We start from the raw sequence: 13,423 nt of genomic DNA on the forward strand, positions 1-13,423 counted from the left end.
ATTACGCACTGCATCCGATCCGAATCCGTGAAATGAAAGCTTATGCACTAGCTCCGACTTCCGTCATCCGTGAAAATATCTCGGATGTGCCTCGGATTCAAATGACTAGCTTGGATTTGGATCAAGTTGAATTCAAACTACGGAATATAATATAATATTTAGATTAGTATTAGATGTAATATAATATTACATCTAAGTGTGAACAGTGACATTTAAAAGTAGGGTGAGCGATATTTATATATTATATTATATTTCCGTAGTTTGAAGGCAACTTTAGAGATCGAATTAGTGCGTAAGCAATATCCGAGTTCGGTTCGAGTTTCTTATATCCGTGTCTTCACGGAATCAGTCCGGATGAGTGCGTGACTGCTCTAACAAGATTCATTTATTCAATCTAGGCTTTAAAACTATTTTATAGCACAAAAAGAATATTATTTTATATTATTTTGCTACGTACAATTTGTTTGTTGATGTGCCTTATAAACAGTAGGTATACAATGTTAAACAGAACGGAATAAAATTAGGTACTACAGCAAAAGTTAGTAAAAGACCTAGAAAACATAAAAGCGCCTAATTTCATACAAATGTATTTCAATTTCTTTACGGAAAACGTCCCACAAAGATTACGGCTTAATTATAGTTCCCAAAAGCTTTGGCGTTTATACGAAATACGTTCCTTTTCATTTCCTTTGGCGATTCGCTAAATGAATCCCCTCCTCTATATAAAAGGAGTTAATATTCCTTATTAATATTGCGTAATTACGATACTGTGAGAATACCTTCCTTTCTACATCAAATACCTAAGTGAAAAGTATTTAATAGAGCTATATTTACGATATTTTATTTATTAAACCTATGTAACATTTAGCTATTCTCGAAAATTCAATCCATACTATCCATACTTACTAATATTATAAATGCGAAAGTGTGTCTGTCTGTCTGTCTGCTACGTTTTCACGGCCCAACCGCTTAACCGATTTTAATGTAATTTGGTATAGACTTGGGGTACATCCCGGGGAAGGACATAGGCTACTTTTTATCCCGAAAAATCGAAGAGTTCCTACAGGATTAAAAAAAACCGAAATCCACGCGGGCGAAGCCGCGAGCATCCTCTAGTATTTAATAATGTTCTCCAAGGCCTTTGGGTATTGCGGCAGACTATGGCCGAAATCCTTTTCATTCTGAGACGAGACCTGTGCTCAGTAGTAGGCCGGCAACATGGTGATAATGATGATGCTGTACCGCTTAGTTATTTACTTCAGTAAATCTGCTTTCTAAAGGTGAACGCACACTTATCCGAGCCGAACGCGTTAATATCTTTACTTTCCCGCTTCGAATCGACGAAATGGAAGAGATTTCATTAGATTTCATATACACAATTCTAAAATTCGTTTCGTTCGACTCGTTTGACGCGTTCGACTCGGATAAGTGTGCGTTCAACTTAAATCGACGGTACATTGTTCATGAACGTCCTAGTATATAAAAGATTAAAGGGACCTGCATGAAATTAAAAAAAAATGTATGAATATAAAAATATTATGATACAAACTTTTCCCCTTTTAAATTTCCTATTGTCCTTGAACCAGGTCAGCTGGGCGGGCGGGCGGCTCCCCTCCGACACACACGATAAGCTGACGTAGCGTTCTGACGATAACGTCGCGGGTTTACTCTGTATCTGTACGAGCGTCGGTTTCACTGTAACAAATGGGTTTCATTTTGGTACCATGGCTGTATTTGGGTTAGCTTGTATGATTATACTAAACAGTTGTCATTCCCATAATATAATTAAGTTTAGCGTTTACACTATTGTGACTGGTATCACACTTTACACTTCACACTAATCACACTAATATTATAAAGGCGAAAGTTTGTGTGTATGTTTGTTACTCCTTCACGCAAAAACCACTAAATATATTTGGCTGAAATTCGGAATGAAGATAGATAATATCCTGGATTAGCACATAAGCTACTTTTTATCCCGGAAACTCAAAGAGTTCCCACGGGATTTTGAAAAACCTAAATCCACTCGGGCGAAGTCGCGGGCATCGGCTAGTACACGATAAGCTAATGTAGTGCTCTGAGGATAACGTCGCGGGTTTACTCTGTATCTGTACCTGTATCTGTACCTTTATCTGTACCTGTATCTGTACCTGTAGTTTGTACCTGTATCTGTACTAGCGACAGTTTAACTGTAACAAATGGGTTTCATTTCGGTACCATGACTGTATTTGGGTTAGCTTGTGTGGGAATGACGACTGTTTATGATTATGATAACGCTTAGTTTAAAGTACGCAATTGTTCCGTATAACTTAGGTAACTGTTAACACAGGTAAGCTAGGTTAAGTGTATATTACCTAAGTAAATTTTCAAGGCATACAAATATTTTGAATAGGTCACATCACAGAGTAATCAACAAGACAGAGTATTATTTTAATACGTCATGTTTTTAATTTTGCTTGTATAAATTAGGTACCCAATTAGTTGATTTTAGTTGAATAATGTAAATGTTAATAGTAAAACGTATTACTTTGTGTTTTTTTCAAAAAAAAAAAAAAGAAAAAAAGTATTAAGTTACTTTAATTTAGTGCATGGTAGGTAGTGTTTTCTTTCATAAGTGCACCTGCAATGGTCAACCATGCAGTGAATTTGTACATATTTTGTAGTCATAATTCTATGAAAATTGTTGATGTAGATAAATAAAGAATAGTGAAAAAAAAAAGAAAAAAAAAACAACTTTTGCTCGAAAAGAAATCATTTTACCACGGACATGAACGAAATGGATGTCTATCGGTTGATTATGAATTAACGGATGATGAAAAAGTAAAGAAATAATAATACATACGTACAATTCATTTCCAATCTGACAGTCTTCTCTTGCGGACTGACGAGGTTGGTGTTGGACGCTCGGCACTTGAAGGTGGTGTTGAGATGACTTCGTTTGACGTGGGGTATATCTAGCTTGTTTACTACTACATGTGTATCCGTCTTCTCGCCTATGTATTGAGGAGCTGGGACGCCATCGATAAGCCATATCACTGTCGGGGCTGGACGTCCTGCAACAAGAAAAAGCTTTTATCACAAAATAAAGTTCTGCCGATAAAGTTCTTCAGTAATTTTTTACATAAATCAACCATTTTTGTCAGACCACCTGGTGTAAATTATGAAACTTGTACAGATTTGTAGCTGTGATTTAAAAACTATTGAAGATAAGTATCATTTTATGGTTGATTATTATGTATTGAAGTGTTAGCAAGGAAATAATAATAAAAAAAAAAAAATCCATGCATTGGTTTTTTTTTTATAAATTTTCAAAGTTGCATGCCTCAAATTCTTCTAAAAAAACACAAAAAGTCAAATTACTCGAAAATGGTTGACATTTGCCTAGGAGTCATTAGGGGTCATTTGGTTGCAAATTACTTCGCCTACACCCCCTTAACAGATTGCCGACATATTACCAGTAACCCTGTATATTTTGGGGTCGCTGCCAATGAGGTGCCATTATGGAGTCTCAAAAATATATGAAGTAGGTTTAGACGATTCGTGTAGCCAATAAGCTAATTGGCGCCGGCTCCAAAAAATATTATACCGGCAATTTTTAGTAGAGACTCTGGGATAAAATAGGTCAAAACAACATTGAATGAAAAAGTCAGTTTAATTAAACGTTTATGAAATAATTTTGAAAAAACATAGGTACCTAAAATGGTCTTTGTCTAGAACAATTGGCCTTCATTTGGTTCAAAAAGCGCCTATAAATAATTTGTAAATTTCAAATAAGTAATTATGTCCATTATTTCAGAAGTTACAAGGCTCTGATAGACAGACGGACAGACAAAGTGCTAATTAGACCAAGTAAATTCGGAAAGCTTATTTCACTCAGTCAGTTTAAAATAACAGTACCTATCAAACCTAAGTTGGTTTTCAGAAATAGGAATTGAAAGACTTTTATTCAAATAAAATCAACAGACCTTTGTAACTAGCCTTTGTTAGGCAATCTTCTATGATATCAAGTCCACGTTTATTCATTTCAATACAGGCTGAAATTGTTTTTCTCGGAATTCAAAACATAACATTCAGTTTTCAAGTGCCCATTGCCACTTCAGCTTCGCAATCCGTTGAGCCTTGTCGGTAAATCTGGTTCTCTTACGGATCATTTCGAATGTGTAATCTACAATGTATCTAATGAATACGTAGAGAAAGAAGTTCTGCATTGTCCATCAGTAAGTACCAGTGTTAGACTTTTATTTGCCCCCGACACAAAAAAAGGGGTGTTATAAGTTTGACTTGTGTATCTATTTATCTGTCTGTGGCATCGTAGCTCCTGAACGAATGAACCGATTTTAATTTAGTTTTTTTTTGTTTGAAAGGTGGCTTGATCGAGAGTGTTCTTAGCTATAATCGAAGAAAATCGGTTCAGCCGTTTGAAAGTTATCAGCTCTTTTCTAGTTTTCTTATAGAGATTTTAGTGTCGGGGGTTTTTAAATTTTGAGTTATTAAGTAGATACTAAGAAATCATCGATGTGTTATATTGTAATAGAAATTGTTTTTCTCGGAATTCATTATACAATATCCAGTTTTCAAGTGTCATCAGCTGGCAACACTTGCTAATAACATGTTCTGGAGTATACTGTACTGCACTTCACCGAGCGATTGGCGGTAGGCCAAGTAGGAGAGATAATGACAACCACGTGGCAGACTAAACAATTGTAAATTGAACCATCTGCTCTTGAATATGGGGATATGAGACTAACTTGTGAGATCGTAGCTTAGCGAGTATACTGTTCCAAGACAAATAATTATTGGCGTCACTCAGAAAAGCAGGTATTATTTAAATATTTTTATCGAATTATTGGAATGTCCTCTCCAAAACCAACACGAAAAAACACAAGTTTAATGTGTAAGGTTATCCGAGAGTTTTAATCTAAACAAACTAATGCCAAAATAAACTATTTTAATTAGAGCGTGATTGCTATCACAACATCTAATTATTCAGTTCACAATCCAAATACCGAAAATATGCGATATCGCCCCGAATCTCGGAAGGAGACTGAACTAAAACCTTCGAAACACCCGTATTTATGCAAGTTCAATCTTGTTGGCCTCCTAGCAACAGATTGTATGACATCGAATGAGCCAAATATCGATTTTATCAAACTACCTGCATTAGGTAAATTAATAATTTTATATTATTTTTGACAACTCAAATCAATTTTTAAAAATAACCTTACAGTTCGGCCGTCCTGAATTTAACACGCCCTCGTGTTTCTAAATAATCTTGTATTATAGTAAGCCTTCACTGACCATCCGACCGCTCGTCCATCTGTCTGTCAGCGGTCTGTACTTATCTCGTGAACGGCATAGGTACAGAGTTGAAAATTGCCGCAGAGTGTGATTGAATAGAAATAAGTATAAGTATATTTCTATTCAATCATATAGAATCATACAAAACAGACAGAATCGAAGAATTCACAAAGTTTCAAAAATCCCTCCTAAAGATACTAAAGGCATAACGCATAAGGTGCCGCGCCGTCCTATTGTCATCGCTCGTGCGATGATGCGATGCGTCCAACGAAAATGATCGCGCGTCCGTGCGTTCAAACATGACAGACAGACTATGACTACTCTCAGAAAAACCAAACTATAAGAGGGTGCTTCTAAAATCAATGGTTATACCTATAATTTATTCGACGATGATTATGGATTATTAGATTCACTATTCAACTAATACTAATTTCCCCAGGATTTAGCAAAATACGAGTAAGTATACTTTTAATTAGTAACAAAATTTTCTCTGTTACAGGAACAAAAGTCAGCACTAAAAATAACTTTGGTCTGCTGGCAAATTCCTACAGTAAACTAAGAAAGTGTAGAAGAGGAAAGAGGCTATTAAGTCCTCCGAACTTTGCGGGAATCTCTGCCAACTTTTGCTTCCCTCATATTGGCGAGATTTGATCAAACACTTTGCAATTTATGACTCCTGATTTATAAGAATTCTTGGTGCACTACAGTGTTAAGTAAAATAGTGTTATTTTAGGGTTTCGTACCTCAAAAGGAAAAACAAAACCTTTATAGGATCACTTTATTGTCTGTCTGTCCGTCTGTCGTGTCTGTCAAGAAAACCTATAGGGTACTTTCCGTTGACCTAGAATCATGAAATTTGGTAGGTAGGTAGGTCTTATATAACAAGTAAAGGAAAAAATCTGAAAACCGTGAATTTGTGGTTACATCACAAAAAAAAATTAAAATGTGTTTCAATTTTCAAAGTAAGATAACTATACCAAATGGTAAAAGTGCTTAACATGTACATTTTAAAACAGATTTTTATTTATTTTCAACAGACAGACAGACAGACGGACGGACGGACGGATGGACAGACAGACGGACAGACAGACAGACAGACAACAAAGTGATCCTATAAGGGTTCCGTTTTTCCTTTTGAGGTACGGAACCCTAAAAACCGATAGACGTTGGGGTCCCGAATATGATCACAATTATTAATATTAAACTGAGGGTACAGCAGGTATTTTCTACTGGGATTTGTTTAGTATGATTTGGTACCCGAAACGTCAGTTGCTTATTAATATTAAGGCTCTTACCTCTAAGGTATTATTCCAAACTTATCAAAATTAACAACTCTCAAGGTTCATCCTTTATTTAATCTGTCTAATCTATTAATAACAAAAGTTGGCTTGGTACTAAGGGAATTAAGAAAACAAAGTCTTGTACCTGCGTTATTAACATGATCCGACCTCGGAAACTTGGAAGTACCTTAGATATATTTCCGAGTTATTATCAGTTTATGTAACACTAGGTAACGGTCGCGATTCCGTCTGTGTGGAAAAGTAACCTATATCCGTCTCCGTGATGCAAATACCTATATAATATCTACCAGATTTCGTCAAAGTCAGTAAAACAGATGAGCCATGTAACAACGAACAAACATACAAACAGACTAAGTTTCGCTCTTATCAGTGCAGAATGCAGATTTCTTATTGTCAATGCTGTAGTAACGCCTACTTCGATCAATCACAAATAAACTTCTTCTAATCTTCTTAAAAGGTTTGAACTAAGGGAATTAATAAAACAAAGTCCCTAGAGTTAAGGTCTGTAACATCTTAATAAAGCTATACAAATGTACAGGACTTCAGGCCAAATACATTAAGCAACACGCCTACAAATAAACAGCGTTTTTGGCCGATACAGATACTTTTGGGGGAAACAGGGAATAAAAAAATCATCGTACTTTCACTGACAAAAATTAATCCTTCAGTAGGAAGCAAAAGAAAGAAAGAAAAAATTATTATAATCCTCATAAAGATTTTGATACTAAACTCATTTTGTATAGAAGGGAGAAAGACATATCGTACCACTCGACGGGCCGTTTTTGGAAGAAAAAAGGTTCGGCTTCTAGTTTTAATGTGTCGATGTAATTAAGAGAAAAAAAAAGACTTTTCATATTCATCAATTATCTAGCATCAATACAGCATTTCATTTCGACCAACTGCTTAGTTCTGAACGTTAGCGGTGGCGATAAGTAATGATTCAAGTACACTTGACCGAATGGGCAAGCACTGTGACAGACGAAAACGATGATTATATAGCGCCTCCTTCAGAGAAGGGAAGCTGCTTTTCAGGGCAAACAAGTAAGTTTGCTTGTAATAAGTGACGTGGAATGATCAATACGGGCGGGGCGGTACGATAACGCAATTACGAGGCTCCAGAAAGCCTTGAGACCTCCAAACTTGCTTGTTCTACGGCTCTACGAAATTACACAATTTTAACTTGACCGAAGTATAAATTGAGTCAGATATTGAACGTTAAGGTGCGAGTTAGTTAGATTAAAATGTATCAGGTGAATGGTTTCTGTAGTGCGCGACAAGTCGAGATGGCAATCGGGGTGGGAATTAGCACCAGCACAGCGGCCGTGCTAACTCGGTGCGGCATAGCGCGACGTGCGGGTGTACGGGGCGATTGTCAAGTGTTACGTACAATACGTTTATCATTGTTATAAACTAGCTGATGCCCGCGACTTCGTTCGCGTGGCTTTAGTTTTTCAAAAGTACTGTGGGAAGTCTTTGATTTTCCAGGATAAAAAACACCTATGTAACTCTCCAGGTTTTTAACTATAACCTTGCAAAAAATAACATCGATCCATTGCTCTGTTGCAGCATGATTGAAGGACAGGAAGTAGTGTGGAAACTGTCAGCTGTGTTCAAAAATATCTTGCGATAAAGCAGAATAGCGGCTTTGTTTAACTTTTGAATAACAAATTTTTAATCCATCACGTGATGACGTCACGAAAATAGATTAAACGCAAACAATGTACATTGTTCATAGAGTTAGCTTTATCATAGTTCATATTTAATTTATAAGTAAAACAGATAAAAGCGACAGGAGTAGAGATATATAAACTCTGCCTTTCACATTACATTATCGCTCTTAAAAAACACAATAAAGGCGAAACTTTGTATGTGTGTGTATGCTTGTTACTCTTTTACCCAAAAACTACTACCCAGTAGTTTTTGGGTAAAAGAGTTTTATCCGATGACCCCATCGGATGGGTCACGAAAAAGACTGATTTTTAGTTTATTTATACCGTTATAGTAAGATTAGTCCTGCCTTGTTTATATTGAGTTAACAAATAGTTAACAGTAGAGCGTATAATTTGTCTATTAACCTATATCACGAGAAGGATCCGGCGAATTCGACCGCAAAGTGGTTCGGGATGACAGCCCTCTAATCCCAGAGGCTATGCATAATTCCGACACGGAACCCTATAGTCCAAGAGATAGCTGAATAATATAATATGCACAGTGGTGAAATCAAATGTCTGTGTCTGTTACTTTTACTCGACTACGGCCAAGCCAAAAGGAAAGTTTGTGATATTAGCAGTCTGTGTATGTATGTATGTTTGTATTTATTTTCATTTCATTTAAACATCTTTATTCTTTACAAAACTACAAAGAGTAAGAACACAGGTTATACTTGAAAAAAACATTAGGATGGACTGTTCGTGACCACGAATAATGCAACTGAGTCGAAATATCGCCAGTTAAAATATCAAAATTACTGTGGTACCAATGTACCCGTTATCTACAATATAAAATGTCGTTAAACCACGAAATAAGCTTAAAATTATTTGTTATCAATCGTTGTAAAAACTTGCCGCCGTCTCCTGTACTATCGAGAGCTTCTTTGGATTATATTTATTATCAACAGTGTTTACACAAGATTCTAAACTTAACGTAATGTTATGGTACTTAACAGGGCTCCCTCCGTCACTCGTTTCCGCTCGTTTCATACAATCGTAGTTCCAATTTCATTTGAATACTAAGCAACCAAAGTCCATGAAATTTTGCAGACATATTCTAGAATCTAATATCTGTGTCTGTGGTGTTTTAGATTTTTCTAAAAATATGTAGTTTTAAAATTACAGGGGCTCCAAGATTTGTATGAAAATTTTTAAGACCGCGTAACTTTGAAACCGAATATTTTAACAGAAATCTGGAAAACCACAGACATAGATATTAGTTTCTAGAATATGTCTGCAAAATTTCATGGACTTAGGTTGCTTAGTGTTCAAATGAAATTGGAACTACGATTGTATGAAACTAGTGGAAACGAGTGACGGAGAGAGCCCTCTTAATGAAACACAAATAAGTTAATAATCCAAATACATAAAAGGCTGACTGATCGATCAACGCACAGCTCAAACTACTGGACCGATCGAGCTGTTTAACTTACAGATAGCCAAAGAGACCTAAGAAAGGATTTATAAAAATTTTACTCCTAAAGGGGTAAAAATAGGAGTTTAAAATTTGTGTAATCCACGCGGATGAAGACGCAGGCAAAAGCTAGAAATAAATATAGCATAATTCACACTAATATTATAAAGGCGAAAGTTTGTATGTATGTATGTGTGTGTGTGTATGTTTGTTACTCCTTCACGCAAAAACTACTGGATGGATTTGGCTGAGAATGGAGATAGATTATACCCTGGATTAGCACATAGGCTATTTTATCCCGGAAAATCAAAGAGTTCCCACGGGATTTTTAAAAAAACCTACATCCACGCGAACGAAGTCGCGGGCATCAGCTAGTATAGCAATAAGTTTAACTGAAGATAAAGTTAAGTTCCCCATAGTACAAAACATTTATCACCAACAACAAGGCATAAATACCATTCTATTACTCTTCATCAAGACATTATCACTCAAGGAATAATCATAAATTCCTTTCCCAAGTGGGAGATGAGAAATTAAACCGATTACTTTGATATATCGCGCTCAAACTCTCCGATAAGTCACTCTCTCACTGGGTGATCGCCTCCGAGCGGTATAGTCTGTTCACTAACATAGTGACCCGGTTTTTCTTTTTTATTAGCCTTTGACTGCAATCTCACCTAGTGGTAGCACTCATAGGCTGATAGACTAATGATAGAAGAGGGCTAACCTGAAAGGAAATAGCGGTTTTTACTGAACCCATTCCCCTTTGGTTTCTAAACGGCATCGTACCGGAACGCTAAATCGCTTGGCGGCACGGCTTTGCTGGTAGGGTGGTGACTAGCCACGGCCGAAGCCTCCCACCAGAAAAACATAATGACAATTTGCGTTGCGCGGCATTGCAAAAGGCGACCGTATCTAAGCGAACAGATTTTACCCTGAAGTTATCTATCGCTGGGGGGTGTATGGGGGAATAGCATTTAACAATATTGAACGAGGCTAGAACCAAGCAAAAAGGTGAGAAGGATAGATTTATTCACTCTAGCCTACCGAGAAAGAGACGACGATAAAGCAACATTAGTCAGATCCATAAATAAAATTTAATAAAAATACATTAAATTTAACAAAATATGTGGTAGGTAAGCTGTTTTTGTTAATAAATAAAAAATAATTATACCTATATATACAAAAATTAATTACTGTTTCCGATTTAAGCTAAAAAATATGCATAGATATCTATTTGTACCAGTTTTCGGTTTTTTTTCTATCGAGTAAATTATTGTATGTTGCACGTTAGACTTTCCATTTCATGAAGAAAGTAAAAAGACCCAAGAAGCACATGATATTAAAAGTTTTATATTTATAAGTTATACTATGTGTCTATGTAAAAAGTGTATAGACCTGGAGAGTTATCTCGAAAAATCAAAGAGTTCCCACGTGATTTTTAAAACCCCATGTTATCAATATGGATGAAGTCACGGGTAACTGTCTAGAAAATATGTATAAAACAAGAAACTGACTGACTGACAATATTTTATCAAATTCCTATAGGATTTTAAGAAATTCTACATTTAACGCGGGTGAAGCTATAAGGCATGAGATAGTTTTAAACGCTCCTACAACGATAAAGACGCCATTACTCTCCATCAAGACATTATCACTCAAGGAATAAGCATAAATTCCTCTCCCAAGCGCGAGATGAGAAATTAAACAGATTACTTTGATATATCGCTCTTAAACTTGCCGATAAGTTACCGAGAGATTGCTTCTACGAATAGCAGCAGTGAACGACAAAGCATAGAAGGCGCATTTCTAACAATTGTCATCCGAAAATCATCCAACCCCTTCCTCAGTCAGCTCTCATCTAAGACTGCACCATCACTTACCATCAGGTGAGATCAAGGGCTAACTTGTATCAGAATAATAATAAAAAAAACACAAACTCGGGGTCGCAAACTCAGATCTGTTTTAATCGCAAAAGGGTCATGATTGGATTGTAGTGTATTTCATTCGACACTGGTCGCTATTATGATTGGCCATTAAAAGTGACAATTATGGAGCTATACTCGAATTGAATAAACGCACGGTATATTCACAGTCTACCTAGGTAGAGATTTAGTTACGCTATTGTGAAGCTTCTGAAATAATTCTATGCTTTGTCGTTCACAAAAATGTACCAGTATCACCTCTTTCGAGTTATCTATTGTTTGAAGATGTCACAGAAAATTAGTGCTTTCTAACTCAAAGAGAAAGAGACATTTTAGAAACAATAACTTAAAATTTTAAAAACCCCCGACACAAAACCCTGTATAAGAAAACTAGAAAAGATCTGATAACTTTCAAACGGCTGAACCAATTATAGCTAAGAACACTCTCGATCAAGCCACCTTTCAATAAAAACTAAATTAAAATCGGTTAATTAGTTTAGAAGCTACGATGCCACAGACAGATACACAGATACACACGTCAAACTTATAACACCCCTCTTTTTGGGTCGGGGGTTAAAAACTTCCACTATTAGCACAAGGGAATTGGGTGTAAGAACTATACTGACTTGAAAATGCGCTTAGGAATCAAATAGTTTCACTTACTTGAAAGTGCGCTTAGGAATCAAGTGATTTATAGACCGCACTTTGACTTTGCTCAGACTTAAGAGGGCTCTCTCCGTCACTCGTTTCCACTCGTTTCATACAATCGTAGTTCCAATTTCATTTGAATATTAAGCAACCCAAGTCCATGAAATTTTGCAGACATATTCTAGAAACTAATATCTATGTCTGTGGTTTTCCAGATTTCTGTTAAAATATTCGGTTTCAAAGTTACGCGGTCTTAAAAATTTTCATACAAATCTTGGAGCCCCTGTAATTTTAAAACTACATATTTTTAGAAAAATCTAAAACACCACAGACACAGATATTAGTTTCTAGAATATGTCTGCAAAATTTCATGGACTTGGGTTGCTTAATATTCAAATGAAATTGGAACTACGATTGTATGAAACGAGTGACGGAGAGAGCCCTGTTAAGACACTGTTAAAACGAGACAGCGTTATAGCGCTGGCATTAATCTGTCTCGTTTTAACTGACACTTAAGACTAAGCAAGCCAAAGTGCGGTATATAGATTTCAACCTTAGTATCACACTATTGAGCGTACAATTGAAATTGAACAGTTGAAAAGAGCAACCGCCGAGCTTCTTGCTGGTTCTTCTCAGTGGAACGGCATTCCGAACCAGAGGTAAATTATTTGACTTTTACACTTGTAATAGTTTATTTGAATAAAAATCTATTCTATTCTATTCTAATTATAGAAATGACACGAGTATCTAGTATCTACTCATGTGCTGAAACTATCATTGTAACTTTCACATTATTACTGACCATGTTATTTTACACAAGAATTAAAATTAGACTTGCAACGAATATTCGGTTACTATTCGGTATTCGGCCTATTCGGCTGCTTTTATTATATTCGGCCGGATACTGAATATCTACATATTATTCGGCTGAATACCGAATACTTAAATAATATATTTTGTCATAGAGAAATAATTGGTAAAATGAAAATTTTTTTATTTATAAAGGCCTAGTCTATTTAATTCAAAAAGCTTGTAACTTTTCACAAAATTTATACTCTAACTAGGGGATGCCCGCGGCTTCACCCGCGTGGATTTCGATTTTTTTAAATCCCCTAGGAACTCTTTGAT

General features: G+C 36.0%; 1 protein-coding gene across 3 annotated transcripts in view; it reads right to left on the reverse strand.

Moving 5' to 3' along the window:
• Positions 1-13,423, reverse strand: part of LOC123874751 (hemicentin-1-like) — a 156,524-nt gene that overhangs the window by 45,794 nt on the left and 97,307 nt on the right. For all 3 annotated transcript variants that reach the window (XM_045920239.1, XM_045920238.1, XM_045920237.1), the window contains exons 6-7: positions 2,847-3,053; positions 1,550-1,695 (exon numbers count right to left, since the gene is read on the reverse strand). In XM_045920239.1, the coding sequence (XP_045776195.1) occupies positions 1,550-1,695; positions 2,847-3,053 (353 nt within the window). The remainder of the gene's footprint in view (positions 1-1,549; positions 1,696-2,846; positions 3,054-13,423) is intronic.

Source organism: Maniola jurtina, chromosome 19 (assembly GCF_905333055.1).
Source record: "Maniola jurtina chromosome 19, ilManJurt1.1, whole genome shotgun sequence".
Lineage (NCBI taxonomy): Eukaryota > Metazoa > Arthropoda > Insecta > Lepidoptera > Nymphalidae > Maniola > Maniola jurtina.